We start from the raw sequence: 26,713 nt of genomic DNA, 5'->3' as shown, positions 1-26,713 counted from the left end.
CATAAATTACTACCTTTGCTTAAATTAGTGTCTGTGCTTCTCTTGCTTGCATCTGTTTGTTTTGTGAAGGTTTGAGTTCGATCCGTTGTGTAAAATAATGCTGTTGCATGGGTAACTATTAACTGTTGGGGATAAGAGTAGTGAAAGTTATTAAAATGTTGGGTTTTTTGTTGTTTTTCTCTTGCAAGTTGCTTGATAGTGACCAGGAGTTATATAAGAACTTCCCTCTGGTAATATCGGAGCGTTGGCAGCAAGAAGTAGCAGAAACTGTTTATGATGCAGTAAATGCAGACACAGATAAAATTGAGGCCAGAAAAAGGGCTAAAAATAAGCAGCTTGGCCACGAGGAAGGTAATCTGTCCTTACACTTCTCTCATCTTTTGCTGCTAGGTAGTAATTCCTGGGTTTGGAGTTCTCCCATTGCCATCCTTCCCAGGAATCGTTAGGATTTGTTTAATCGCTGTCGTGTTGCTTAAGATGTTTCTGAATGTTTTGAAATGCTGAATGATGACATCAGGCTTTGGGAAGAGATTCATGGAATCAGAGAGTCCTGGAATGGTTTGGGTTGGAAAGGATCTTAAAGCCCATCCAGTTCCACCCCACTGCCGTGGGCAGGGACACCTTCCACTGTCCCAGGTTGCTCCAAGCTTTGTCCAACCTGGCCTTGGGCACTTCCAGGGATGTGGCAGCCTCAGCTTCTCTGGGCACCCTGTGCCAGTGCCTCCCCACCTTCCCAGCCTGTGGGGTTCAATTTCCTGCCCAGGAGCTGGGAAGGGCCCCAGGAGGTTTTGCCCAGCAAGCTGCAGCTTGCAGGGGGGTGTTGCATCAAACCCCCAAACTTTGGAGAGCAACATTCAGCGCTTTTCAAACTTCCTCCAGTGAGATACTTCTTTAAGAGCTGAGTCCTGTCCTTGTCCCTGCTCTGCAGCCACAGCAGCTGTGCAGTTAGGGCAGAGCTGGGGCTGTGTGTGTGTGAAATGAACCTGCCGAGGGCACGGCAGCTCCGGGGCTCCGTCCCCTGGGCACAGAATGCTCAGAATGCTTTCAGCTGCCCTCCTGGTGCTTTGCTAACACCTCCTCTTGGTTTAGATTACGCCCTGGGGAAGGACTGTATCATGCATGGGTACATGCTCAAGCTGGGGAACCCCTTCCTGACTCAGTGGCAGCGGCGTTACTTTTACCTCTTCCCCAACCGGCTGGAGTGGCGAGGAGAAGGAGAGTCCCGGGTGAGTGAGGGGAGCTCTGCTGGAAGGCAGGTGGAGCTGGGACACACCTGGAGGGCCCAGGAGTTCTCCTGGGGAAGGAGTTTTCTCTGAGTAAAAGCCCATTTGAGCATCTTCTCTCCTGTCTCACTGTAGTTAACACATAGCTTACACAGGAGACATAAAGTTAACCTGCGAAACCTTTGTTTGTTTTGTTGTGTTTTTAAAGGATTTTGGTAGTTGATGGTGTTGTTTTTCATTTAGGACCACTGGACTATTTATACAAAAAAACACAAACTGGTAAGGTGACAAATGCTATAGCATTTTATTTCCAAGAAAATGCTATAATGGCTGTAGTGTAGCCCAGCTGTGCTCACGTGCAGGGCAGATCATTTGTATATTTAAATTAAGGTGACAAATGCTATAGCATTTTATTTCCAAGAAAATGCTATAATGGCTGTAGTGTAGCCCAGCTGTGCTCATGTGCAGGGCAGATAATTTGTATATTTAAATTAAGGAAGTGTTTGGAATTTAAGACATTGTGTACTCTGCAGTCCGTAGGGAGAGTTTTCCTGCACACTGCTGCGTATGTTCTCTTTGTAAGTATTCAGTGCTGAAATATTCCCTTTCAGCTCTTTGAAGTAGTGAAATTGCCTTTTTTTTTGGGTAATAACAGTAATGCTTGAAAAATGTATCAAATTATATGCAACTCTTGAGGGAAAATAGTGAATATTCTGTTTGCAGACACACCTATTTGTAGATTCTTATTTCATGCTGTCATTACTGGCTTTTAGAGCTGATATTTTGTTGTCACTATTGAAGCAACCAAGCCCCTTGTAAATCTCTCTCTTACCTTACTACCTATCTTTAGTTCATGACCCAGCCTTCAGAAATAAATGTTTGTGTAATGACATTTAATGTTCATCACTTAATTCATGTGGATAGTCCAGGAAAATGAGATAGTGGCTTTATTTGATGGGCAACAGCATTTCTTTTCAATTAATTCTCTGTTCTTTTGCAAATGCTGCAGCAAAACCTGCTGACAATGGAACAAATAGTATCTGTTGAAGAAACACAAATTAAAGATAAGAAATGCATCTTACTGAGAATTAAAGGAGGAAAACAGTTTGTCCTACAGTGTGAGGTAAGACTTGATTTTTTGATAACTGGATCAGCTTGTTTTGTGTGTGACAAACAATTGACAAGTTTTTCAGCTCATCCTGTTGCATGTTAAATAAGGTGCTTGGTGAAGCAGAGCTGAAATGTTCATCACCCTTGAGTTTTGAAAGCAGGAAACCTGCAGCTTGTCATGGGTTTCAGTGGTGTTTGGGACAAAGGGAGTTGGGTTTATTAAATAGCTAAAACCTGCCAAACTTCTCAAGCTCCAAGGGCCTTGTTGGCTCATGTCTCGCTGTGGGCAGCTGCTGGAGCTCATGTGTGGAAGGGGGAAGTGCTCAAGTCCTCAAAACATTGTACCAGCTTTCATTGGTGTGATGGAGGAGCTGAGGGCTGCACATGGGCAATACCCCAAGTTGCTCATTCCTCTGGAAAATTAGAATATCTTCCCTAAAGTGCTGTCTGACAGAGACTATCGTAGATGTTTTTGCCCCTGACGAAGGAGAGGAAGGATGAGGAGGGCTCTGTTGATATCAGAAGGCTAATTGATTACTTTATTATACTATATTATTCTATACTGTATTACATTACATCTAAAAGGAACCTGCCCAGCACTCCACTGCACTCCCCTGCACAGCATCTCCTGACTGTCAGCCACAGCCCCAACACACACCCCTGGATTCAACTGGCCAGTGAATCAAAACACTGACACCAGAATCCAGTTCTCAATTCCCTTCAGGTAAACAATCTTCCACAGTGCGTTCCACTTGTGAACAGCACAGGGGCAGTGAATGAGATAAGAATTGTTTTTCCTTTCTCTGAGGTTCAGAGGATGTGAAACCCAGAAATATTCTTGGGAAGAACTGTGCCTTGCTTTTCTCTGTGGAGAGAAACGTGGCCACAAGAGAAGCCACCGTTGGCCACGTAGGATGGAAGTGCCAAACTGCTTCTGTGTCTCTTGCAGAGCGACCCCGAGTTCGTTCAGTGGAAAAAGGAGCTGACAGAGGCTTTCACCGAGGCCCAGAGGTTGCTGCGCCGGGCTCCGAAGTTCCTCAATAAATCCCGCTCCACGGTGGTGGAGCTCTCGAAGCCCCCGCTCAGCCACAGGAACAGCAACGGGCTGTAGGAGCCACCCACCACCTCCCCGCAGGGAGAGCTGCTTGGGGAGCCTGCAGAGCGTCCCCGAATCCTTGTGAACGAATGACTTTGTGCAGTGCTGGAGGCGGGATGTGCCTGGAAGAGGAGGAGTTCCGTGTTTACAGCGTGGGATCACGTCAGGACTCTGTCTGCGGCGCCCGGGGGACCCTGCCCTGCCCTGCCCTGCCCCGGCAGCGCTGGAGGTCACCGAGCCCAGAGGCTGCTCCTTGCTCCCCACCCCTAGCGGGGCCCGCCCGAGCTCCATCCCTCTGGAACTACTGATGGAAGGAAGGAAGGAAGGAAGGAAGGAGGAGGCTTTGTCCCTGGCGGGGTGGCACGGGTGCTGCTGGCTGGGTGACACTCCCACGGTGACACCGACGGACCGTGGTGGGTGCCCCTCGCTCTGTGGTGTTGCCGTGTCCTTCCCGACCATTACTGCTGACTCTCTGATAACCTTGCTCCATACTGCTGATGATCAACAGTGTGACTCTGATGCACTTCAAAGTACTGAATTCTAACTGTCCTGTGGTTTAAATGTTATTGCTACTTCATGGGAGCGTTGAACTCGAATTATCCCCTGGGTTTGTTGTACTCACTAATAGTAGCTACCACCGTTTTGCTTCTTCTACGTATATGCAGTACTATAACTGACACAATAGAGTAATAATTGGTGAAGAGGAATTTATGGTAGCTTCATCTAGTGCTCTGTTGTATAAATTGACTATTTTAGCACAGTTTTTAAAGAGCAGATTCCTTTTGACAAGTTTACAAGTGAACATAAAAGACAGTTCTTTTCCATTTCAGGTCAACTGCACTTTTTAAAAAAAAATTAAAAAAGAAATTATTTAAATCCAGTGCATTCTAGAGCATGTGCTGGGTTCCGGTGTGTGTGGGTACCTCGGTACGTATCCCGGATCACTCCTCAGTCCTGGGACTCGGGATCCTCCCCTGCTGTACACAGGTGTGTTCCCCTAGCATAGAAATCCCCAGAAATGCCCAGGTCCCCCTGGAGCCTGGCCCAGGAGGTTTGTGCACATATCACAGCTCGGCTTGGGAAAGGATCTCTCATTTTCTGTTCTGAAGAGTTCAAACTGCCCACAGTGAAAGCAGGGTGAGAAAACTGAGCACGGATGAGCTGATCAAATGCCAGGTTTATGTTAATTCTCCCTGAGACATCAGGGTGGAAAGCCTTGCTGAAGGAAGGATCTCATCCTGAGCTGTCCCACAGCTTCAAGCTGGGGACAACCTTGGGTGTTTGGTGGTTTCTAAGAGAGAGGTCAGGGCTGAGCTTAAGCTGTTTTTCCAATTCAGTGAACAGCTTAGAGAAGATTTTTCTCCCCAGCTACAGAGGTACAGCTCTCACAGTCCCTGAAGAGAGTGGAGCTGTGCCTGTGTCAGTGGGAGTAGAAGTTGTGCGTGGTTTGTCGAGCGTGTGTGGCTGTCAGATCACCACAGAGTTCCTTGGAGAAAAGTAGTAAAAGTGGCTCTGTTTGCTTCTGCAGGGGAGCTGGGTTTGCTGCACAGCTTGTGCAAACCCTGGCTGACCACCTGGGGCTGCACCAAAGGGAAAATGCGTTCTGGAAAATACCCCCTGAGAACGTGGTTTCTTTACAATGATTTTTTCCCCCCTATTTATTTTCTGAATTATTCTGTGTAAACAGCACCAGCCTCTCTGTCATTCCTGTTGAGCATCTCAGCTCCTCTGTAAGGAGCAGTGTCGGAGGTGATTTGTCAAAGGTTGGACTTGATGATCTTGGAGGTCTTTTCTGACCTAAAATAATTCCATGATTCTTTGTGTGGTATTTAAAAAATGTTTGGGATAAAAAAAATGTCTGATCCCACTGGCTGTGGTTCAGCTTTCCCTACAATACCATGCAGTTTTTCTCCTTGATTTAGAAAAAAAGCCCTCAGATGGTGTTAAAACCTTCTCACAGTTCTTGTGTAACTTGTTTTTACTTCCTTAGTCCCTGCTCAGTCCCATTCTTCTCCTTCAGTTATTTTCCATGGCTGGATTTCGCTCTCACTCCCTGTCAGCAGGTTCCGGTGCCGGTGTCAGTGAGGGAGGGACAGGTCATCAGCTGGGAAATTGTGCCTCAAACCCAGAGATTTTATATGAAATGAAGGCTGTATATTGTCTTAGGGAAATAGATTTATTTTGAAACGTGATGGAGTTGGGATGGCCCTGGAATATTCTCGTTATCGTGGTCCTTGCTGCCCCATCCAGCCTCCAGTGGGAGGGGCAGGAAAAGATTTGGATTTCTTTAGCCAGCTGTGATTTATTGACAAGTGAAAATAGCTTTATTTTTGTGACTTGTGTCTAACTGTGCAGCTAGGAGAGGAGAGGTTATCACAGTGACAAACTCCTGAACGAAGGTGGAATCCCAGTAAGAGATGGGGCTCTCTGTGGAAGTGACTGGATGTGCTGGTGTGGAGGGAGAGCTGGAATTGTGCCCTCCAAACCAAAAAATCCTGGATACTGCCCAGACTGCTCCTTCCTGGTGTGGGAACCAGAGTCTCCGAAGTTTTTGTTTTGGACAAAGATTCCTGGTGGTGTTAATCTGTGGGAGGATCTTTGGCTGTGTGTTTAGGATCCCTCATTTATTTGCTAATTATTTTGCAAATTCATGAAATTGTTGAAGGAGCATTTACTGTGGAGTGTTTTTGTGAGTTGTTTTTTTTTTTTCCAACCCTTCATCCAAGTGTTGGCCATTCACTTCTCCAAGTGTAAATCTTCTTCCTCTTATTTGTGTTTGAGCTTTTTGTGTTCTTGTCCCTGGTCCAGAAGAGCCCTGGCTGCAGGCTCGCGGGTTCTTCCCAAAGTGCTGCTGTGAGAGAAGCTGGAGTAATGCTGGAGTGGATCCAGCTGGGATTGACATTCCTGGTATGTTCCCCCACCCCCCAGCAGGCTTCAAAAAATCTTGGAGCAGGCTAATAATAGCTGGAAGTGAGTCTGGGGAGGGAAGCCTGGCAGGTAGGGAGAGAGCAGCTTGGGGACCTTGGCTCAGTCACATTCGAGTTTTCCTGAATTTCTTGGGGCTGCCCTGAGCAGAGACAGGAGTTGGACTCTGATGATCCTTTTGGGTCCCTTCCAGCTCAGGATATTCCATGATTCTGTGGTTCAGCACCTCCCCTTTAGAAACCCAGTGGAAGATTTTCCACTTCTATCAAGGGGGGAAAACCCAGGAATTAAATTGTGAGGTTGGGTTTGCCTTTGAGATAAATCAGGATAAATCAGGTATTTGCCCAGTGTGGAGGTGGTGGAAACACAGGTTTGTGCTAAAAAAGACTTGTTTGGGTTGTGATCCTGCCCACAGTGGCCACTGGTGCCCAGAGGAGCTCTCGGGGTTGATGCTCCCTGAGCAGGACCAGCCCCAGCATCGCCATTCCTGGGGTTTGCAGGGAATCAGCTCCTGAGGAGCGAAATCCCTGGAGCTCTGAGCTGCTCTTTCCCTGGCAGCTGGCCAGCTTTAGGACCAGGTTCCTTGATCCCATGTCCATATCCGTGTCCTGCAGCCGTTGGCGCGGCGGTGTCACCGCCCAGCACGTGGCAGTGACACGGCTCCTCCTCCTCCTCTGAGGTGTTTGCACCCGAAATATCCCCAGAGGAAGGACTGTTTGAAGTGTACAGTAGACAAGAAATAATTCTAGGTTGCGTTGATTAATATAAGGAATGAGTCAGTTCTACGAATTAAAGAAAATCTGAAAAGCGTATTTTGACAAAGCATAGTATTAATTTTAATATTGTAAAAAAAAAGGAAAATATCTAAAATATACAGAGAAAATATGTATATCCAAATGTCTGAGGAGTTTCAAGATAATCTACTTTTGTTTCCTGTTGGTTTCTATTCCATGGTGTACATATTGTGTGGATGGAACATCGGCTGTTTTAATACTATTGTTAAATTGTATTTTTATTTTGTGTTAAACTAATCATCACAGACTCAGCTTTATTTTGTTTATGTAAAGGTTGCTATGCTCTGTAGGTATAAACCCGAGAATTCTATTTTAACAGAAAAAGCATTTTATATTATTTATTAAATACATGTTTCTCCAACTTCTGACATTCCACAGAATTTCTGCTCCGTATATGTGTGGAAGTGGCAGCTCCTTTCAAGCAGGATCAGCCAGCTTTATTCTGTTTTTCATGACAAAATAGGGATAGGTTTCCTGAGCCTGTGCAGCCCTTCTCTCCCTGCACAGGAACTCCAGGCTCTGTCAGGACCATCTCAGGTGGCTCCTGGATGCAGAAACATCTGGAAAACTCCTGCAAATCCATCCCTCGATGGGATATTTCCACATTTCTCCTTTATCCCTCAGCATCCCCAGAGCAAGTGTTTATTCACAGGAGTCTGTGCTGAGTTAAAGAGAATTAATGACCTGAAGTGGGGCAAGGAGTCAGCATGGTGTTTGGTCCAGCTCAGCCATCAGGAAATGGCAGAGCTCTGTCATTCCCAGGGGAAGGAGCGAGTGGAGGGAGAGCCTGGACACGGGGCTGGGCTGCAGGTCCCAAAATGTCCTCACTGGAGATGGGTCTGGTGTTTCAGGGGGATCACTTGATCCTTGAAAGCAGGATCCTGAGGCAGGAGCAGTGCTAGATCGCTGTCCTAGAGCCAGGGCCAGGGCAGGACCCTGCTTGGTGTCACATCTCAGGGCGGTGGTGGCCACCAGGGACCCTGCAGGGACTGTCCCTCAGGGTTTGGGGAGGGTGACACCCAGGCAGGGCCCCTCTGTGGGGCCATCTCTCCAGGAGCTGCCTCTGCTGGGCACATCTGGGCACATCTGCAGAGCCAACCCCAGCACCTCTGTCCCTGGTGAGGTACAGAAATGGCCCTAAATTTATCAGGTTGCTCAGTTCCTAAAAATAATTCCAGTTGTGAGCCTGGCCGGTGCAGTTTGAGGAGTACTTTGGGTGTAACATTGTGTGCTCTCAGTTTCCACAGTGCTGGGGCTGGAGGTGTGTGCTGGTCAGGGCTGATCCCCGTGGCATTTCTGGGTGACATGTGGCATTTTCCATTGCCACATTTCCCATTGCCACGCTGCTGCTGAAGTTCTCTCTGTGCTGAGGGGCTGCCTGGGGCAGGGAGGGATCCCTGAGCGGTCTCTGCCTTTTTTCCGTGTTTCCCTCTCTGATCCCACTGGATTTTGGGGTGAGCTGTAGCTCAGGGTGTTCCTGAGGGAGCTGGCAGTGCTAGTGGCATTGTGGCTCCTTAGTGTCACCCCTGGAAAGGTGCTGTGGTGGGGACAGTGCTGAGACCAGTGCTGCTGGCCTGGGGTGTGTCCAGGCAGGGATTGGGCAGAGAACCTGGGGACAGCTGCAGGAAAGTGGCTTTGTCCAGGGCCAGGTTGGTCTGGGTTTGTGTGACACGCTGTGTTTCCAGGCTGGAAAAGGAGATGGGCTGGGAAGAGGCTTTCCTGTTGGTAGCAGGCACCTTCTCCTCAGGGAAAGGGAGAGAGCAGACAGTGGGTGAGATGGCACCAAAAGAAAAAACGTGTGTGAAAAACAGAATAAAGCAGCAGCATCCTCGGAGAGGGGATTTGTGAGCACTTCCAGTGCCTCACTAGGTCCTTTAAAACAAAAAGGAGCAGATTCACACGAACAGCTACTCGCGATGAAGGAAATGATCGAAAGAGAACCTGTCCAAAATGTGTAATTAATGGTAAGCAAAGCCAGGATCTGTAAATAACTTTAGATATTGTATCGATGAGATCATTCCTTGTTTTATGTACTTGGCTCTTTCCATATTTATTGTGGGGAGGAGGCTCCCGTGAGCTGTGGCCTCGCTCCTCACGGACTGTCCCGGAGTTTACAGCCCCGTCGTGGCGGGTGTGCCACACTCGGTTCTTGCCGCCAGTATTTTTTTAACGGATTATTTTGGCACAGCTAAGCTGCTTCTGTGTGTTGGTCAGTACAACTGCTCTCCTACGACCAGACCCCAATAAAAACCGTCCTTTGCGTGTGTGCCGGTGTCCCGTTCTTTCCGTGTCACCCATCCCTTCCCGCGCCGACCGTGAGGCTGTACTGGGCTGTGCTGGGATGTGCTGGGATGTACTGGATGGGCCCCACATGCACAGGTAAGTCCCTTCCCTCCCCCCAGCCCCGTGCATGGTGTTTGTCCTGCTTTTTCCGAGGGACACAGCCCAGGCGTGTCCTGCAGGTGAGAAGGGGCTGGCCTGTGCCAGGAGGGACTGGGAGGTGTGTGATAGGTGACCAAGGGTGGCTCTCCACTAACAGTGGCCGGGTTCCCTCGTGGATGCAGTGCCACCTGGGAAGGGTCCTGGAAACCACATCCTCGTGCTGTTCCCAGGTGGGATTGGGGTTGGTGAGATGCTCAGCCAACCCTCGGTCTCCTGCCAGACGACTCCAGACTGACAATCCTGTTTCCTTTCTTACCACCAGAGCCATTCTGGCAGTGGGTGCCAGTGCCCTGGGTGTGCCCGCGGAGCTTTTGGGTCAGGTGCTGAGTGGCCGAGGTGGGGACATTGCCCCTGTGCAGCTGGACTTGTCCTGAGCAGGTGACATGCACCCTGACTGGCTGCTGGGAGCTGGGGCATGTGGGACACAGGTCCTGCTGGGGCCCGGGGGGGGTCACCCTCTTCCCCATGTGGTCACCACGTGTCCCCTGCGCTGCTCCCCTCCCACCTGCCCTGGCCGGGTGCTGACCGTGCTGCTGCTGGTGCCAGGGGCTATTTTGAGCTCTGCTCCCAGGTCCTCCCGCAGCTCGGCCCCATCTCAGCGCTGGGGCTGCCGGGGGACCTGGGCTGCTCTGGGGAGCCCCGTGCTGGGCTGCCAGCCCAGGCTGTCCCCCTCGGGCAGCGCCAGAGCGCTCTGGGGGGGCTCACACCCAACCGCAGCCTTCCCCCCGTTTCTTTGGGGCGCAGAGGTGCGCACCAAGCAGGGCACGGGCGACACACGTGTGCCAGCCGCTGTGGAAGCCAAGGAGCAGGAGGGCCCCGCGGTGTCACCGCCTCTCCCCAGCCGAGGCCCCGGTGCCACCGCCGCGGCTATTTTTAGCAGGGACATGTGTCACCTCAGCTGCCACCGCGGCGGGGGCGGGGGGAGGCGGCTGCTGACCCTCGGGGCGCTCCCCGCGCTGCCGCCGCCGCTCTCGGCTCGCCGGGATCCCGGTGCTGCTGGGGGACATCGGCGCCCACCGCCCCCGCCAGGTACCGGCGCTGGGGGCCCGGGGCGGGGGTCGGGGTCTGTGGGTGCGCCGGGCCGGGGGCCCCTCGGCCGGGAGGGCTATTTTTAGTTGGGAATGGATGGCCATAGCGGCAGCCCCGGCTCCGGGGGCGGCTTCCAGACGTGGAGCTGTGCCGGGGGAAGAAACTCAGCAGGGCAGCGATGGGAGCGGGGATGGGGACGGGGACGCTGCTCCCTGCCCTGTGCAGGGTGGTGGCTGGGGACCCCTCGATGGCCTCGGCTCGTGGCACACACCAGGGTGGCAGCGGGTCCTGGGTGGCAGCGGGAGCGGGTCCCGAGTAGGGACCGGTCCAAACGCCCTCGGCCCGCCTGGGGCTGTGTCCCGAGCGGAGGGAGCGCGGCGCCGGTGGCGCTGGCCCCGGGTCCCGCTGGTGCCACCCTGGGTGCTTGGGCAAGGCACGTCCCCTCCGTGCCTCGCTTTCCCCGAGGAAGGTCCCTCTCCGGCCGGGGGGTGACAGTGCCCTGTCGCTCGCCCCCTCCGGGCTCAGCGGTGCCATCGGGGCCGGTTCTCCCGGGACAGCAGAGCCCGGCTGGGGGGACAGCGCGGGGGCAGCGCCGGTCCCTGAGAGCACGTGGCGCTCGGGGCAGCCGCCCGGGAAGGCAAGTGACATTCCCAGGCCGCTCCTGGCCGCTCCTGCCCTTTACTGTACAAGGAGATGCGGCCGCCGGGGAGGCACAGCAGGGCCGGACGAGCCCGAACGCGCTCGGTGCATGAATGATCCCGACAGGTGAAACCGCGCTCAGCCCCAAGTGGGGCACGGATGGGCTCCTGCCACCCAGCCTGGGGCTGTGGGGTCCAACCATCACCCCCGTGCCACCAACTCTCCGTGCCACCACCTCCCTGGTGGCTGCTGGTGGCCTCCCTGTCCCCTGCTGCGCTCTTCTTGGTGCTGTGAGCTCAGGTGGGCAATGCCCGGCAAGGTCACGGTGCTGCCGGCCTGGCACAGCCCTGGGGCCAGCAGCAGCCCCTGGCTAACTCTCTCCTCTCTCTCTGCCCGGCGTGTCCCCTCGTGTCTCCGCACAGCACCGTCCTGCCTCGCCGCCACCATGGCCATCTCCTCGCGCCTCGCGCTCTGGGAGCAGAAGGAAAGTCTCGGTCCCGGCTGGCGCTGGTGCTGCTCTTGGGCTGGGTGCTCGGGCTGCCTGGGAGCTCAGTGCTGGGGGGTGTCACTGCAGCAGCCCCGGGCTCTCATCCCCACAGCTCCCCGTGCGCTTCCCAGTGCTGTGCCCGGTGCCCTGGCTCTGGGCTCCCTCCCAGCCTGAGCGTTCTGGTTCGAGTGATTTTCGCCGCAGGCAGGGTGTGATGCTGGTGCTGCTGCTGGAAAAGCTGCGGGGCTGGTTTTGCCCTGGCACCTGCGGGGCTGCATGTGGCTGCGGTGATGCTGGAGCTGCTTCTTGCCCGGTCGCAGCCAGCACGGCTCCTCCTGCGGCCACGCCAGGGCTGCTGGCACAGAGCAGAGCTGGCAGCACCCGTGGGCTCCTGCTGCGCCAGCCCTCGGGGGCTGCACCAATCTGGGCGCTTCTCTCTGGGCTTTTCCCCTCGGTGCTTCTGCTGCCACAGCATCCCTGACCCAGCCTGGTGCCCCGCGGTGCCAGCAGGAGCCTGGGCAGTGCCTCAGCCTGAGCAGGGTGCCCTGCTGCCGCTAACGGGCTGGGCTGGCTCCTGTCCCTGTGCCTGCCCCGTGACCCACCTCTGCTCCCGACCCCAGATTCGTGACGAGGACCGGGGGCCACCCCCGTCTGCACCCCCCCTGCTGCTGTCGGTCATCCCCGGGGGTTTCATCAGGCAGCTGGTGCGGGAGACCGAGCAGGAGGCCAAGGCGGCGCGGCGCAGGAAGGAGAGCAGGCTGGGCACCAAGGAGGAGGTGAGCGCAGCGCCGGGCAGCCGGGTGTCCCCACGTGTCCCCAGGTGTCACAGCAGGCTCCTCTCCTTTGCAGCCCGCGGGGAAGGACGGAGAGACCCGAGGAAGGGGGACCAGCGAGGGGCCAGCGAGGAACGGGCTGAAGGCAGAGGGGCAGGGGGGCAAGGGGGTCACAGCCCCCCCAGACAAGGAGCTGCCCCCTGTGCTGGGGACTGTCCCCAGCAAAACCCCGGCCCCTGCACCTGCAGCAGCGCCTGCCTCCAAACCAGCAGAGACACCCCCCAAAACAGCAGAGACACCCCCCAAAAAAGCAGAAACATCCCCCAAAACAGCAGCACCTGCCTCCAAACCAGCAGAGACACCCCCCAAAAAAGCAGAAACATCCCCCAAAACAGCAGCACCTGCCTCCAAACCAGCAGAGACACCCCCCAAAACAGCAGCACCTGCCCCCAAACCGGCAGGGACATCCCCAAAAAGAGCAGAGATCCCCTGCAAACCAGCAGAGACACCCTCAAAACCAGCAGAAACACCCCCCAAAACAGCAGAAGCTTCTTCCAAACCATCAGGGACCACCCCCAAACCAGCAGAGACCCCTCACCCAGGGGCTCCCAAGGTGGGAAAGCTATCGTGGCCCAGGAAGAACCCCAACAAGGACACCTTCCTGGGGGGCAGCCCCCCAGCTCCAGCCCCTGCACCCAGCCAGGGCCCCCAGCGTGGCAGCAAAGTGAAGGAAGGGGACACGCCCAAGGGGACAGTCCCTGAGAGCATCAAGGAGAAGGGGACAATCCCTGAGAGCACCAAGAAGGAGAAGGGGACACTCCCTGAGAGCACCAAGAAGGAGAAGGGGACACCCCTGAAGCAGGAGGAGCCCCCAGGCAAGGTGAAAGCCCAGAGGGAGCTGTTGACAGCCAGGAAAGAGCCAGAGAAGATGAAGAAAGATGTTGGAGGTGATAAGAAGGAGCCAAGGGAGATCAAAAAGCCTGAAAAAGCCCCAAACAAGTCAGAGGGTCTCAAGGGGGAGCCGGGAGGAACCCAAGAGAAGTCTACTGGTGTGGGAAAAGAGGTGGGGAAGGTGAAGGAAGAGCTGGGAAAGGGTAAAGAGATGCTGAAAGAGAGCAAAGGGTTTGGCAAGAGCACAGACAAGGATCAGGCTAAAGAAACATCAGGAAGGAGCAAAGAGATGAGCAAGAGCACGGAAAAGGACCAGGATGAAGAGGCGTCGGGCGAGAGCGTGGACAAGGACCAGGTAATGTGCTGGGTGTTATCTGGGTTTTGGTGCAGTTTTCTGGATTCATGCAGCTCCTCCCTTTCCTGTGGGCTGGGGCTGGTGGGAAGGTGACCCCAAGCCTGGGTGGGCGAGCAGCAGAGGGGCAGGAGTGTGGAAATGTCCCTGTCCGTGGGGCAAAGGCACTTTGTTCGGCTCAGCTTTCCCTCTGCTCCTGCCCCCAGGCTCCGAGGGACGTTTGGTACGAAGCAGAGAAGGTCTGGCTGATCCAGCAGGACGGCTTCACGCTGGGTAACTCTCCCTGCTCTGCCCTGGGTCAGACGTGTCGGGAGCAGAGCCGGCTCCGGGTGCTGTGCCCGGCTGTGCCCTGGTGGGCTGGGGCTGGGTTTGGCCCCTGGCACGCACCACAGCCGCCTCTGCCCCACACCAGGGACACTCACCAGCCTCTCCTTCAGCCACACAGCTGAAACCAGACGTGGGGACACCGGAGCTGCCGGCGGGGAGGGTGAGGGTGCGCCGGGACGAGGATGGCACCGTCACCGAGGTGGACGAGGACAGCGTGCAGAGGGTGAGCCCCTTCCCCGGGCTGGGGGTGCAGGGACAGTGCCCGGGCACAGTGATGCTTCTCCAGGCATGACCCCGGGCTGGCTGTGCCCAAGGTGTCGGGGTGCCAGCGGGTCTGGCACAGCCCTGCCATGACAGCACAGCTCGAGGGGTCTCTGGCACCTTTCCCGCAGACCAACCCTCCCAGCCTGGACCAGGCCGAGGATCTGGCCACGCTCATCAGCCTCAACGAGTGCAGTGTCATCAACACGCTGCGGCAGCGCTTCCGAGCCCGCCTGCCCTGCACCTACGCGGGGCCCAGCCTGGTGGCCATCGCCACCGGCACCGTGCCCGCCGACGGCGCCGGCAAGGTGAGAGAAGGGACCTGGGGCAGCGAGATCCCCCGTGGGAAGCGGCCACCAACCCTCCTGGGGACAGTGGCAGAGGGCGCCGGGCGCGGCGGGGCCGGCAGGTGGCACCGTGGGACTGTCACAGTGCGGGGACAGTCGGGACAGGGGATGCTCTGGGGACAATTGGGACAGGGGTTGCTCTGGGGACATTTGGGACAGGGGGTGCTCTGGGGACGTTTGGGACAGGGGATGCTCTGGGGACATTTGGGACAGGGGATGCTCTGGGGACGTTTGGGACAGGGGACGCTCTGGGGACATTTGGGACCAGGGTTGCTCTGGGGACATTTGGGACTGAGGATGCTCTGAGGACATTTGGGACCAGGGTTGCTCTGGGGATTTTTGGGACCGAGGATGCTTTAGGGACATTTGGCACTGAGGATGCTCTGGGGACGCTTGGGACCAAGGATGCTCTGGGGACAGTCGGGACTGAGGATGATCTGGGGACATTCAGGACTATGGTTGCTCTGGGGACACTCAGGACCGGGGTTGGTCTGGGGGCGTTTGGGACTGGGAATATTCTGGGGATATCTGGGGGCTTGGGATGCTCTGGGAACACTCGGGACCAGGGATGTTTTGGGAGGGGGATGCTCTGAAGATCCTGATGGCCAGGAATGCTCTGGGGATGCTTGGTCTTGGGGCTGGGGGTGCTCTGAGGACTCATACTCAGGAGCTTCTGCACCTAGGGAGAAACCATCACCCTGACTGTGAACACCTTCAGGATTGTCTCGGTGAGAAGCCTGTTTGGGATGTGCTCTGTCACCCTCTCCCTTCCTGCAGGTTCCCAGGGGGAAGCGGGACAACCTTCCCCCACACATCTGCTCGCTGGCACACAGAGCCTACAGGAACCTGCTGCTGCAGCGGCACGACCAGGCCATCGTCCCCCTGGGGCACAGCGGGGCTGGCAGGACCCGGTGCTGCCAGAGCGCCCTGGAGTACCTGGTGGGCACGGCGGGCAGCCTGGATGGCAGGGTGTCAGGTATGGATAGAGTGCCAGGGATGGGCAGGGTGTCAGGTAAGGGCAGAGTGCCAGGGATGGGCAGGGTGTCAGGAATGGGCAGGGCGTCAGGGAGGGACAGGGTGTCTGGGATGGGCAGGGTGTCAGGTAAGGGCAGGGCATCAGGGATGGACAGGGCAGGGTGTCAGGTAAGGGCAGAGTGTCAGGTAAGGGCAGGGTGTCAGGGATGGGCAGGGTGTCAGGGATGGACAGGGTGTCAGGGATAGGCAGGCTCTCAGGTAAGGGCAGGGATGGCATGGGGCGCTCGGTGCTGGGCAGAGGCAGCACACAGAGCCTCTGCAGGCTGGGGGCACACAGCCACACAAAAACCTGGATTTGTGCCCCCTGGGGTGGCTCCTGAGCAGCCAGTGTGGCCGCGAGTGCCACTGTCGCCGTGGCAGACTCAACAGATTTGCTGCTTGATCAGCAGCAGCGGGAGGGAATTACTCGAGTGATCCTCGAGTGGCTCCGGTGCTGGGGCAGTGCTTTCCCACCTGCTCGGGTTACCGGTGACGCTGCTGGGCAGGCAGTGGCTTCAGAGGGTAGGGTTGGATTTCGGAGCTCTCTCGGGTACACCGTGCTCTTGCAAAAGGCTGAGGGACGGCCTGGAACAGGCTGGGCAGGCTGGGCAGGCTGGCACGTCCCCTTCCTGTCAGTGGACACCTGGTGTGGGATGCTGACCCCGTGCCCAGGCGGCTCCCCAGGGCTGGGACAGACCCCGGAGGAGCAGGCAGAGGTGAGGCAGGAGGAGACACCTCCTCCAGAGCTGCAGGGTGGCTCAGGGGGCTCTGCTGGTGCTTTTGCAGTGGAGAAGATCCGGGCCATGTTCACAGTCCTGGGAGCCTTTGGGTCGGTGACCACCAGGCACAGCGGCAGCTCCACGCGCTTCTCCATGGTCCTGTCGCTGGACTTCAGTGCCACCGGCCAGGTCACTGCTGCTCACCTCCAGGTACCTGCCACCTGCTGAGATGGGAGGGCTGCAGCTGAAAATGGGGGTCCTTGGGGTGGGGATGAGCCACCCCTGAGCTGCGCTTCCCAGCCAGGCTGGGCACGAGGAGCCATGCTCTGCTCCCTGCTCTGCTCCCTTCTCTGCTCTCTGCTCTGCTTCTTTGCTCCCTTCTCTGCTCCCTGCTCCTCCTAAACCAGAGGTGCCCAAATGGCCCCAAACGAGCAGAAGCTCTGTCAGCAGTGTGGCAGGGTCCCCCAGCCTGTCCCTGTCCCTGGCAGGGAGCTCGGGGCAGCGCTGGGATGAAATGTTGATGAGGAAATGTATAATTCAGCGTTTCATTAGCAGCACCTCGCGGCCGCCTGGAGCTGAGCCTCAGAGGGTTTTTATCACCATCAGGGCTCTTATCAAAGGCTCTTTAATCAGAGCTACCCGTGCTCCTTGTCTGAGGGAGGAGGGGGCTGGAGCTTTGTCTGCTCCTGGGGAGCTCCAGGGCTTCCCAGTGCTGGCCCTGCTCTGCCCTGGCCACCCACGGGGAGCTGGTGGCCCGGTGGAGCTGTCCTCGTGCAGGAATGTCCCCATTAGAACCACCAGAACCACCCTGGCACGTCCGTGGCACAGTCTGGGGTGGAGACCCCCAGCTCTGCAGACTCATTGCTGGCTCCAGGGCTGGCACTGAACACCTTTGGCAAGGCTGGGGCTGAGCTGGGCTTGTCTGGAGCCCAGGCAATGACTTATCCCAACCCTGCAGCATCTTTTCTGGGGCCATGGCACTGCCCAGACCTCTGGAAGATCGGAGGGATGGTGTGTGTTGCTGTCCTGCCCTGAAGTGTTGCTCCTTGATGCCCGGATCATGATTCAGCTCTTGCTTGCACAGCCCTGGGTGGGAGGAGCAGCCCCCAACCCCAGCTGAGTCCCTGCAAGGAGAAATCCAGCCTCTCCTGGGCAGCTGCCAGCAGCACCTCCCCATGTCCCTGTGCCCTTTTCCCTCCCCAGACCCTGCTGCTGGAGAGGGCCCGCGTTGCCCAGCAGCCCGAAGGAGAGAGCAGCTTCAACATCTTCCCACTGCTGCTGGCAGGGCTGGATGTGGCAGAGAGGTGGGTGTGACAGCCCCGGGCTGCCCAGGGCTTCCCCATCAGTATACCCAAATTCCCTCCATCCACGGGGTTTTGAGAGCCCCTGATAAGAGACTGTGAGAGCATGAATGGGATCTGCCTGCACGTAGAGAGATTTCTATGAAATGAGGGCATTTCCTGGCGCCCCTACACTAAAGCTGAAATTGGGGTGATAAATGAGACAGAGATCCCTTTCCCTCTCATTCTGGTTCCCAGCAGGCTGTGTCCCCAGGAGAAGGCTCCAGTGCTGTGGTGGCCTGTCCCATCCAGGTCCCTCAGATGGTGGCTGGGGGTGCTGAGGGCAGGCAAGGAAGGAGCTTGACTCTCATTTTTTGTGACCACTCCCAGGACGATGCTGCACCTGCACCAGGTGGCTGAGAGCAATTCCTTTGGGATCAAACCCTTCACAAAGGTAGGGAGAGGGAACTGCTGGAGTCTCGTGCCCACCTGAGGTGGGGTGCTGCAGGGCACCCCCTTTGTCACCACCAGCTGGAGGATGACTTGGAGTCCCCTGGTTCCTGGGAGACTCGTGATGATGCCACTGGACTGGGAGCCAGGAGGGGAGGGAGGTGATGTTGGGATGTGAGGAAGGGTCTGCCCAAACAGCCCCCCAGCACCCCTCTGCTGGGACTGGGGCTGCCCTCCCCGGGATGTCTGCTCAGGATGCCACAGCCACCCTGGGACCAGATCCTGCCGCTCCAGGGTCACCCACCCCTGGTGTTCCCCTGCAGCAGCAACTCACAGGGGCAAGAGCAACCTTTGGGCAGCCCAGAATGTGAATTTTAGGGGTTAAAGCTCCGCAGCTGACTCCCACCTCCAGCCCCTCATTAGTCTGTGCTGTCTGCAGAGCCCCGGCAGGTTGTCCACGAGCCAAAGTGCTGGGATGAATCGCAGCAATTTACAGTTACATCATCTACTGATGAATCCAATATTCCATCTTCATTAGGGAGCTCCTGCTCCACTTTGGCAGCCAAAGGAACCGACTGCTGGAGCAGCAGCTCTGGGGAGGGCACAGCAAGCTCCTCACCCTGCTGGTGCAGCAGACTTGGGTTCAGAGATGGGGTTTTACCCTTTCACAGCTCTGATTCCTGAGGATTTGCCATCCCAGAGTTGGCCCTGGTCCCTGCCAAGGTGGGGAGCTGCCTGCTGGAGCTGGTGGCTCCTGGCCCCACGGAGCAGCCCCAGCTCAGGGACTGCAGGAGGGCTGTCCGTGGTGGGAGGTGGCAGGGGAGGTCCTGCTGGTGGCCAGGAGCGGCTCAGCTCTGGGCAGGAGTGTCTGGTGAGGAGTGAGGGCACAGGGCTGGGTGGGCAGCCTGGGCTCTGGAAGGTGTCCCTGCCATGGCTTGGAAGGAGATGAGCTTTAAGGTCCCTTCCAACCCAAGCTGCTCGATGACTCCATGAAATAAAACATCCACCCCCAGCTGCTGCTCTGTAGACACTCACAAAGTGGGAGTTTCCTGTCCTTGTGGGACAAGGTGATGCATCCAGCTTGCTCCCAACACCAGGCACCCGAGGAACCTGCCGGTGGCTTCTCCACTTGCTCCAAATTTTCTGAGGGTCCCTTGCTGTCCTGGTGGTTTCCCTCTCCCTTCTGTCGGGCACGGTGTCCAGCAGAGGCAGTGACCCCCTGGCTCTGTCCCCCTGCAGCCTGAGGACAAGCAGAGAGCCTCGGTGGCCTTCTCCCAGCTCCGGGCTGCCATGGGCACGCTGGGCATCACCGCGGAGGAGCAGGCGGCCGTGTGGCGCATCCTGGCTGCAATCTACCACCTGGGAGCTGCTGGAGCCTGCAAAGGTGAGGGCAATCCTCCCTTCACACCTTGTATCTGTGCTTGGAGAGGGGAGGGAGCGTGTCCTGGCAGGGATCAGTGCTCGGGGGTGTGCAGGGATGATGCTCGTCCCAAGGCTGCTCTGTTTGTGGTGGCTCCAAGATGTTCCTTGTTCTTCCTGCATGGTGCCAGGTGGGATGCTGGTGTCCTCCCTGCTTCAGGAGCAGCTCTGTCCTTGCTGCATGTGGACAGGGCAGGGGCTGCTGGGTGTTGTGGCATTTTGGGGTCCCCAGACGAAGGGGGGGAATGATGAGTCTGACTCCATGTTCTCAGAAGGCTAATTTATTATTTCGTGTTTTATACTATATAAAAGAACGCTATACTAAAACTATACTAAAGAATAGAGGAAGGATACAGACAGAAGGCTAAAAGATAATAATGAATCTCGTGGCTCTCTCTCCAGAGTCTGACATGGCCTGACTGTGATGGGTCATTAAGCCAAAACAATTCACATGTTGGATAAACAATCTCCAACCACATTCCAAAGCAGCAAAACGCAGGAGAAGCAAATGAGATGATAGTGTTTTCCTTTTTCTCTGAGGCTTCTCAGCTTCCCAGGAGAAGAATCCTAGGCAAAGAGGATTTTTCCAGAAAATATGATGGTGACAGGGTGTCACCTCATGCCAGCTCCTTGGGAAGGACTGGGGTGGGTGACTCTTTTGTTGGCACGTTGTCCCCAATGACACTATGAAGGGACAGCTTCAGGTAGCCCTAATTTCATCATCTCTTGAGTGTCTACCACAGTAACTGAATTATAATAGGCTGAGTCTGGATGAAGATTGTATTTATAGAGACTTTGTTAATACGGACGGGCAGAAATTGCCTTATCCCTTACAAATGATTTTAGGACGTGCTCTAACCCATTTCAGAGGCAGCCACATTGATTTACACCCTTCAATTTATGAGGGCTGCATAAAGGCTGCCATAAACTAAGGCACAGACATTTATAAATGTCTCTGCAACATGTCATAACACATCTTATGGTAATTTATGCCATTAATCATTTATTAATTATTTTAAAAGGATAGATGCTGTCATGACTTACAGCGAGTTCTTTTTCTCCTTCTTTCTGGTGTTCTCTTTCCTCATCTCCATCTACCTTAATGCCCTTCCAGCTTTTATGGATGACCCTGTGCTCTCAGGCTGATGAATGTCAGAAGGCTCTTGGCCAAAAAATCTGAAAGCCTTTCAGCCCTGTGAGATTTCAGGAGAGCAGATTTTGGAGACGTGTCTCGTTTTGGGAGTGCCCAGCTCAATGGCAGGTGGAGGGGTGGTCACGGGGAGCTTTGCTTTGCTCAGACTTCCTGCACATTCTGTCCTCAGCCCTCTGTAAATCAGCCTGGCAGGGAATGGAGTGCTGTACCCAAGGAATGCTGCTCCGTTCCCTGAGCAGGAGCAGGAATGGGAGTAGCAGATCCAGGCAGCTCTGAGCACTCTCTGGTGTGGGATTAACAAGCAGATCATGTCTCGGTGTCGCTCACTCTGGTATCGATTCCTCCACCGCGTGTCAACAAAAGGGGAGAAATGAAAGGAAATATGGATAAAAAATGGATCAAAGCCGGGTGGAGCAAAAGTCTCAGTGGGGGCGACGACTCTTTTAATGTGGTTAAACCTGTCTCCCGATAGCCATCTCTGCCCTTCCCCTTTCATGCCCTTTGATGTTGTGTATTCCAAATCCTCTCCTTGAAATCTCGCCGAAGGGAGCCTTGGCACTGCTTTTCCAGGGCATTCAGGAGCTCAGCCAGGCACCTCCTCCATCCCCATGCCCAGCCACGGCCCTGGCACGTGTTAAACGGGCCCCAGTGTGGGCTAAAGGCACCTTTTCCCCTTCTCTCCTCACCCATTCGGTTTGTGCAGGAATAAACCAGGAGGGAACAGCACCACCTCTCCCTGGCTGGGGGTGGAAAATGCATTTGCAGCTACAAAAACGCTGAGAAGAAAAGGCTGAATTTCAAAAGCTCCTTCTGCTCTATCCCAGCGCCAGCCCTCGCCGCTGCCTTTGAAACGTATTAGAGCAGCTCTTTTATTAGGAAAGCAGCCTGGCAGCTGGAGGCCAGCAGGGCACCCCGGGCACCATTCACCTGAGTGCTCCAGTCCCTTTGTGGGCTGCAGAAAATCCCCTGGTTTAATTTATTTGCTGTCCCTGTAAGCAGAAGGGAGGCTTGGGGCGCAGCGGGGGCGGCGTTCAGCTCGCTCTCACCCTGTCCTTTTGCTGCCTGACATCAGAATATCAGAATAGCAGAATGCCAGAATAAAGCTTTGTGGCTCCCAGCTCCCTGTGGCCTTCCCAGCACGCACCTGTAATGGAGGTGGCTGCCATTCCAGCCCTCCTGGTGCCGCCACAGCTGTGCCAGGAGTCACTCCACAGCCCCTGGCACAGCGAGGCTGCTGCAAATCCAGCCTCCAGAACTCCTCTGGGTGGAGAAAACCACAGGGCAGGAGGGCTGGAACCTGCTGCTCAGGTGGGGGACACCGAGCTGCCCCAAACCCTGCAGAGGTCAGGGCACCAGGGCAGCAGGAGGGACAGGAGCACCCAGAGAGCCAGGGAGGAATTTTGGGGTCAGTGAGACCACCAGCAGTAGTCCAGGGTGAGTGCTTGAGTTGCTGTTGCCCAGGGGGACCTGCACAGACCCACCCCTGTGGCATCATGCCCTGGGAACCCAGGAAATTGGGCGTGGAGCAGTTTGGAAATGGGCTGGGGCTGTAGCAAGAGAGGCTGAGCTGTCCCCGTGAGTGCTGACCCCGTGTTTTCCTTCTGCTTCTCTTAAATATTACCTGGGCCAAAGTAATTCCCTTCAGGTGTTAAAGTCAGCGAGTTTTCCATGGTCACATCACACCCAGGAGAGCCATGTGGAGCTGCTGGCTAGAGTTCATGGAGGCTAAAACGGTGCCTGGGGATGCCAGGGCTGAGCGAACCCTCCTGTCTGTCCCAGGGATGCTGGAGTGGGCAGTGTGGGGTCTGGAGCAGTGTGGGGTGCAGGAGTGGGCAGTGTGGGTGCTGGAGTGGGCAGTGGGGGATGCTGGAGTGGGCAGTGTGGGGTGCTGGAATGGGCAGCGTGGGGTGCTGGAGCAGTGTGGGGTGCTGGAGTGGGCAGTGTGGGGTGCTGGAGCAGTGTGGGGTGCTGGAGCAGTGTGGGGTGCTGGAATGGGCAGTGGGGGATGCTGGAGTAGTGTGGGGTGCTGGAATGGGCAGTGTGGGGTGCTGGAGTGGGCAGTGTGGGGTGCTGGAGCAGTGTGGGGTGCTGGAATGGGCAGCGTGGGGTGCCAGCCAGGCCTGTGCAGCCCCCCAGCCTCTCCGACTCCCCGGCAGGCAGAGCTTTTGTGTCTGACAGGAATCAGCGTCCGTCCAGCCAGCTCAGACAAGAACAAGTGGAAACAGAATAAATCAAAGCCTGGAGTGTTGAGGCAATTCCCCTGCCTGCTCCAGCACAGCCCTTGATGTTGGAGTCCTTCAGTCAGCACAGAAAATACTGGGGAAGGATCAAAGGGGAAGGGAGAAGGGGTTTGACGCATGGGTGTGCTGTGAAGCACCCCCAGCCCTCGAGCCCTGCTTTGTGCATCCCCTCAGCCAGAAGAGGGTCCCCCATGGAGCTTCCCAGGGTGTGGCCACCTCTCACTCTCCATCCCACACCCTCTCCCTGCCACCAGCCACCAGCTGTGTTTTAGGGGCCCATTTTGGCTGCGAGCCCCTCAAGCTCCTCATCCACCCCCCAAAAGTGCCACCCTGAGGTGTCTGGGTGATTTTCCTGCTCCTGTTTTTGCTCATCCCCCCCCCCCCGTGTTTCTGAGCTGTGCTGCCCGGCTTCCTCCACCGCACCTTTCTGCTCCGGATTTGTAAAAGGACTAATCCTGCAGATTACTTCCCTATTGATTTAAACCATTAAGCTGGCATCGTTGTCACCGGCTGTGAGCGATGTCTGCCCGAGGGGAGGAACTGCTGCTCCCGGCTCTAGGGACAGCAAACACTGCTGGCACCCTGAAAGGCGATCCCGGACTTCCAGGGATTGCTTCCTAATCCCATCAGCTCCCACCAGCACATCTGCTGCTTTGCTCTGCTGAAACTCTCATGTCCTGTTGTTCGCCTGGTCCCTGACTCGCCTTTGGACCGTTCTGATTTTGGGGGTGCACGAGGGAGGGTTTTGGGGATGCTGAGGCACGGCTGGCCCCGGCTGAGCCCCCCGTGTCCCTCGGCAGTGGGCAGGAAGCAGTTCCTGAGGTTCGAGAGCGCCAGCCGTGCTGCCGAGGTGCTGGGCTGTGACGTGGAGGAGCTGGGCACCGCCGTCTTCAAGCACCACCTGAGGCACATCCTGGCGCAGGTGACAGCGCGGGGCCAGCCCCAGGCAGAGGAGAGCCCGCCAGGTACCCGCATGCCCCATCCCTCTGATTTGTGGAATTAGGAGTTCACAATTTAAAATTTTTTATTCCAGCCGGGACGCGTGTGGGGGGGTGTTTCCACCAAAATTTCTCAGCATGGTGAGACAGGTTTCTGGTTTAAATACACATTGAGCCTCCAAGCCCACACCTCCTTGTCCACCCATATTGTCACGTCTGGGGTCACCATTTATTACCGTGGGTCTTCAGGGCAGTGAAGGGGAGGAGAGATCTTGACTCCATTTCAGGAGGCTGGTTTATTATATTATGATATATATTACATTAAAAAGACCACACTATAACTGTACTACAAAGAACAGAGAGAAAGATTCATCAGAAGGTGAGACAGGAATAGAAAGGAATGAATAACAAAGTGCTGTGACTCCCAGAGAGTCCGAGAGCTGCTGCCTCCTCAATTGGCCACCAAGTAGAAACATCCCACATTGACCAACCGAGGAAGCACCTGCTGCATTCCACAGCAGCAGATAACAAATTGTTTACACTTGAAGCTGAGGCCCTTCAGCTTCTCAGGAGAAGAAAATCCTAGCAAAGGGATTTTCACAAAATATCACAACCACACACCCATTCCCTGCCAAGAGTCTTGGGTGGTGCCACACCTCCTGGTGGTCCTGGGTGGGTGTCTTTGATGAAGAAACATCATCTTCCTCGATGAAATAACATCATCTTCCTCGTTGTTCGCTGCTTGGCCCTTTCTTCTGGAGGTTTGGCTTTCTCCCAGGTCAGTTCGTGCTGGCCAAAACCAGGAGCCCGGTTCTTGCTGGCTCCTTCAGTGAAAGGTTCTGCTTTATGGGTTTCAAAAGAACCTGAGTCTTGCTTTACTGAGTTATCTTTATGGCCTTTACCTAGCGACTAAATTCTTATGGGTTCTGTTACAAGTTGTCTCTGCCTAGCAAGTTACATTCCTGTTAGAAACTGTGTTCTGTAATTTGCATATTTGTTAAATAAGCTATATATTATGATATATTTCTCTCTCTATATATATAAAATATATATATTATATATTTTATATATATTATATTTTATATGTTTTATATATATATATTTCTGTTTTCCTCCACCCACCTAAGTGCATTACATGCTTCCAAAATTCTGAATTTTCACATATATACACATTTCCCATATCACCTTTTCCCTTTGTTTCTGGGGGAGAGGGAATGGTGAAGCAAATTGTCCTGTTCTTCTCAGTCTGAGAGGCCCAGGTAGGCCTTAAAATTAATAAAACCATCAACTGTGCTGTGTCACGTCGCTGCCCTCAGCTCTCCAGCTGCCCCTGCCTGACCCTCCTTAGGGACAGGTGAAATCAGGTGAATTCAGATGAGTGATGTGGCTTAAATGCTGTGAGAGCTCTGCCTAGAAAAATGAGGGAAATCCCCAAACTCCACAAATTAGCTGCTGTTGTGCTCCAAGCACCTGTGTCCTGCAAGGAGATCTGGATCGGGAATTGTGCTGCTGAGCCACCAGAAACCTTGAATGATTGTATGGCTCCAATTCATGGAGGCAGATCCAGCATGTGTGAGGTGGGAGGGTGAGATACTGCCTGGATTTCAGGTCAGCCTTCCCACGCTCCTTAAAGGTTGGACTTGATGATCTCGGAGGTCTTTTCCGACCTTGATGATTCCGTGATAGCAGCAGAATTCCAGGTGGGCCCTGCAAGTCATCCTGATAAAAGCAAGAACCTGAGGAGGAGACCTTGGCCATGGCAATAGAATTCCTTAAATCCACGTGAGCTGAAGGCAGGCCAGGGGATGTGCTGTGGAGCTGCGTGGGTTCTCCTGCACTGCAATCCAGGGAATCCCAGGTCTTGGCTGGGAATAAATGTGTTTCCTGCTCTTCCCTTCTCTGCGCCAGGGCCGAAGATGACGGGAGTGGAGTGTGTGGAGGGAATGGCCTCGGGGCTCTACGAGGAGCTCTTCGCCGCCGTGGTCTCGCTCATCAACAGGTACCAAAGAGCTGCTGCAGCCGGGGCCGGGGGTGGCAGCCCCTTCCCCAGGGCACGGAGCAGGTGGCTGATTCCTGCTGGGAAAACAGGCAGCTGTGTGAAAATCCTTACGTGGGAGTGGCGCTGTAGGGAGCCCTGATGCAGGGAAGGATTGGCATTGGGCTCTGTTGATTCAGAAGGCTGAATTTATTAAAATTGAAAAATTTATTTAAAATATGTTGTATTATATTAATATTATATTATAATTATACTAGAGAGATACTATACTATAGTAAACATTTATATACACTATATATATACACACTATATATAATACACTATGCTATAGTATAGATATAGTATATATATCCTATACTATATATAGTATATATATCCTATATATATAGTATATATATACTGTATATATAGGATATATATACTATATATAGGATATATGCTATATATCCTATATATATATACACACACTATATATACTATACTATATATACATATATATATAGGATATATAGGATATATATATATATATGTATATATAGGATATATAGCATATATATACTATACTATACTAAATATACATACTAAAGAAAACCCCGTGACTGTCTCCAGACAGTTAGGTACAGCTTTAACTCAGCTTTACAGCTTTAACTTTTGGCTAAGGAAACAAAACAACTTGCACTGGTGTTTAATTAATTAAATTATTTTTAGGTACATAATTTCCTTAACACATTTTACATAGGAGTAGAGAATAGAGATAAGAATTTGGGTTGTTTTTTTTTTTTTTCTTCTCTCTGTGCTTCTCCAGAAA

The 26,713-nt window shown here is 54.5% G+C and overlaps 2 protein-coding genes across 3 annotated transcripts in view; both read left to right on the top strand.

Annotated features, from left to right (window-relative positions):
• GRK3 (G protein-coupled receptor kinase 3) overlaps nucleotides 1-9,414 on the top strand; it is a 61,750-nt gene extending 52,336 nt beyond the window's left edge. The window contains exons 18-22 of one of the 2 annotated variants that reach the window (XM_038151949.1): nucleotides 189-351; nucleotides 1,090-1,226; nucleotides 1,467-1,502; nucleotides 2,233-2,346; nucleotides 3,283-9,414. In XM_038151949.1, the coding sequence (XP_038007877.1) occupies nucleotides 189-351; nucleotides 1,090-1,226; nucleotides 1,467-1,502; nucleotides 2,233-2,346; nucleotides 3,283-3,444 (612 nt within the window). In that variant the 3' untranslated portion in view covers nucleotides 3,445-9,414. The remainder of the gene's footprint in view (nucleotides 1-188; nucleotides 352-1,089; nucleotides 1,227-1,466; nucleotides 1,503-2,232; nucleotides 2,347-3,282) is intronic. The other variant, XM_038151950.1, reaches the window with a different exon arrangement.
• Nucleotides 9,415-9,687: 273 nt separating this feature from the next.
• Nucleotides 9,688-26,713, top strand: part of MYO18B (myosin XVIIIB) — a 58,703-nt gene continuing 41,677 nt past the window's right edge. Inside the window, 14 exon segments of the mRNA XM_038151948.1 lie at nucleotides 9,688-10,619; nucleotides 11,681-11,742; nucleotides 12,366-12,521; nucleotides 12,595-13,764; nucleotides 13,968-14,034; nucleotides 14,199-14,311; nucleotides 14,481-14,657; nucleotides 15,474-15,672; nucleotides 16,497-16,639; nucleotides 17,633-17,733; nucleotides 18,100-18,163; nucleotides 19,399-19,543; nucleotides 23,772-23,936; nucleotides 25,818-25,908. Of these exon segments, the coding sequence (XP_038007876.1) occupies nucleotides 9,974-10,619; nucleotides 11,681-11,742; nucleotides 12,366-12,521; nucleotides 12,595-13,764; nucleotides 13,968-14,034; nucleotides 14,199-14,311; nucleotides 14,481-14,657; nucleotides 15,474-15,672; nucleotides 16,497-16,639; nucleotides 17,633-17,733; nucleotides 18,100-18,163; nucleotides 19,399-19,543; nucleotides 23,772-23,936; nucleotides 25,818-25,908 (3,299 nt within the window). The 5' untranslated portion in view covers nucleotides 9,688-9,973.

Source organism: Motacilla alba, chromosome 15, assembly GCF_015832195.1.
Source record: "Motacilla alba alba isolate MOTALB_02 chromosome 15, Motacilla_alba_V1.0_pri, whole genome shotgun sequence".
Taxonomy (NCBI): Eukaryota; Metazoa; Chordata; class Aves; order Passeriformes; family Motacillidae; genus Motacilla; species Motacilla alba.
Note: the sequence above shows the minus strand (reverse complement) of the source record. Positions and strands in the feature narration are given on the sequence as shown.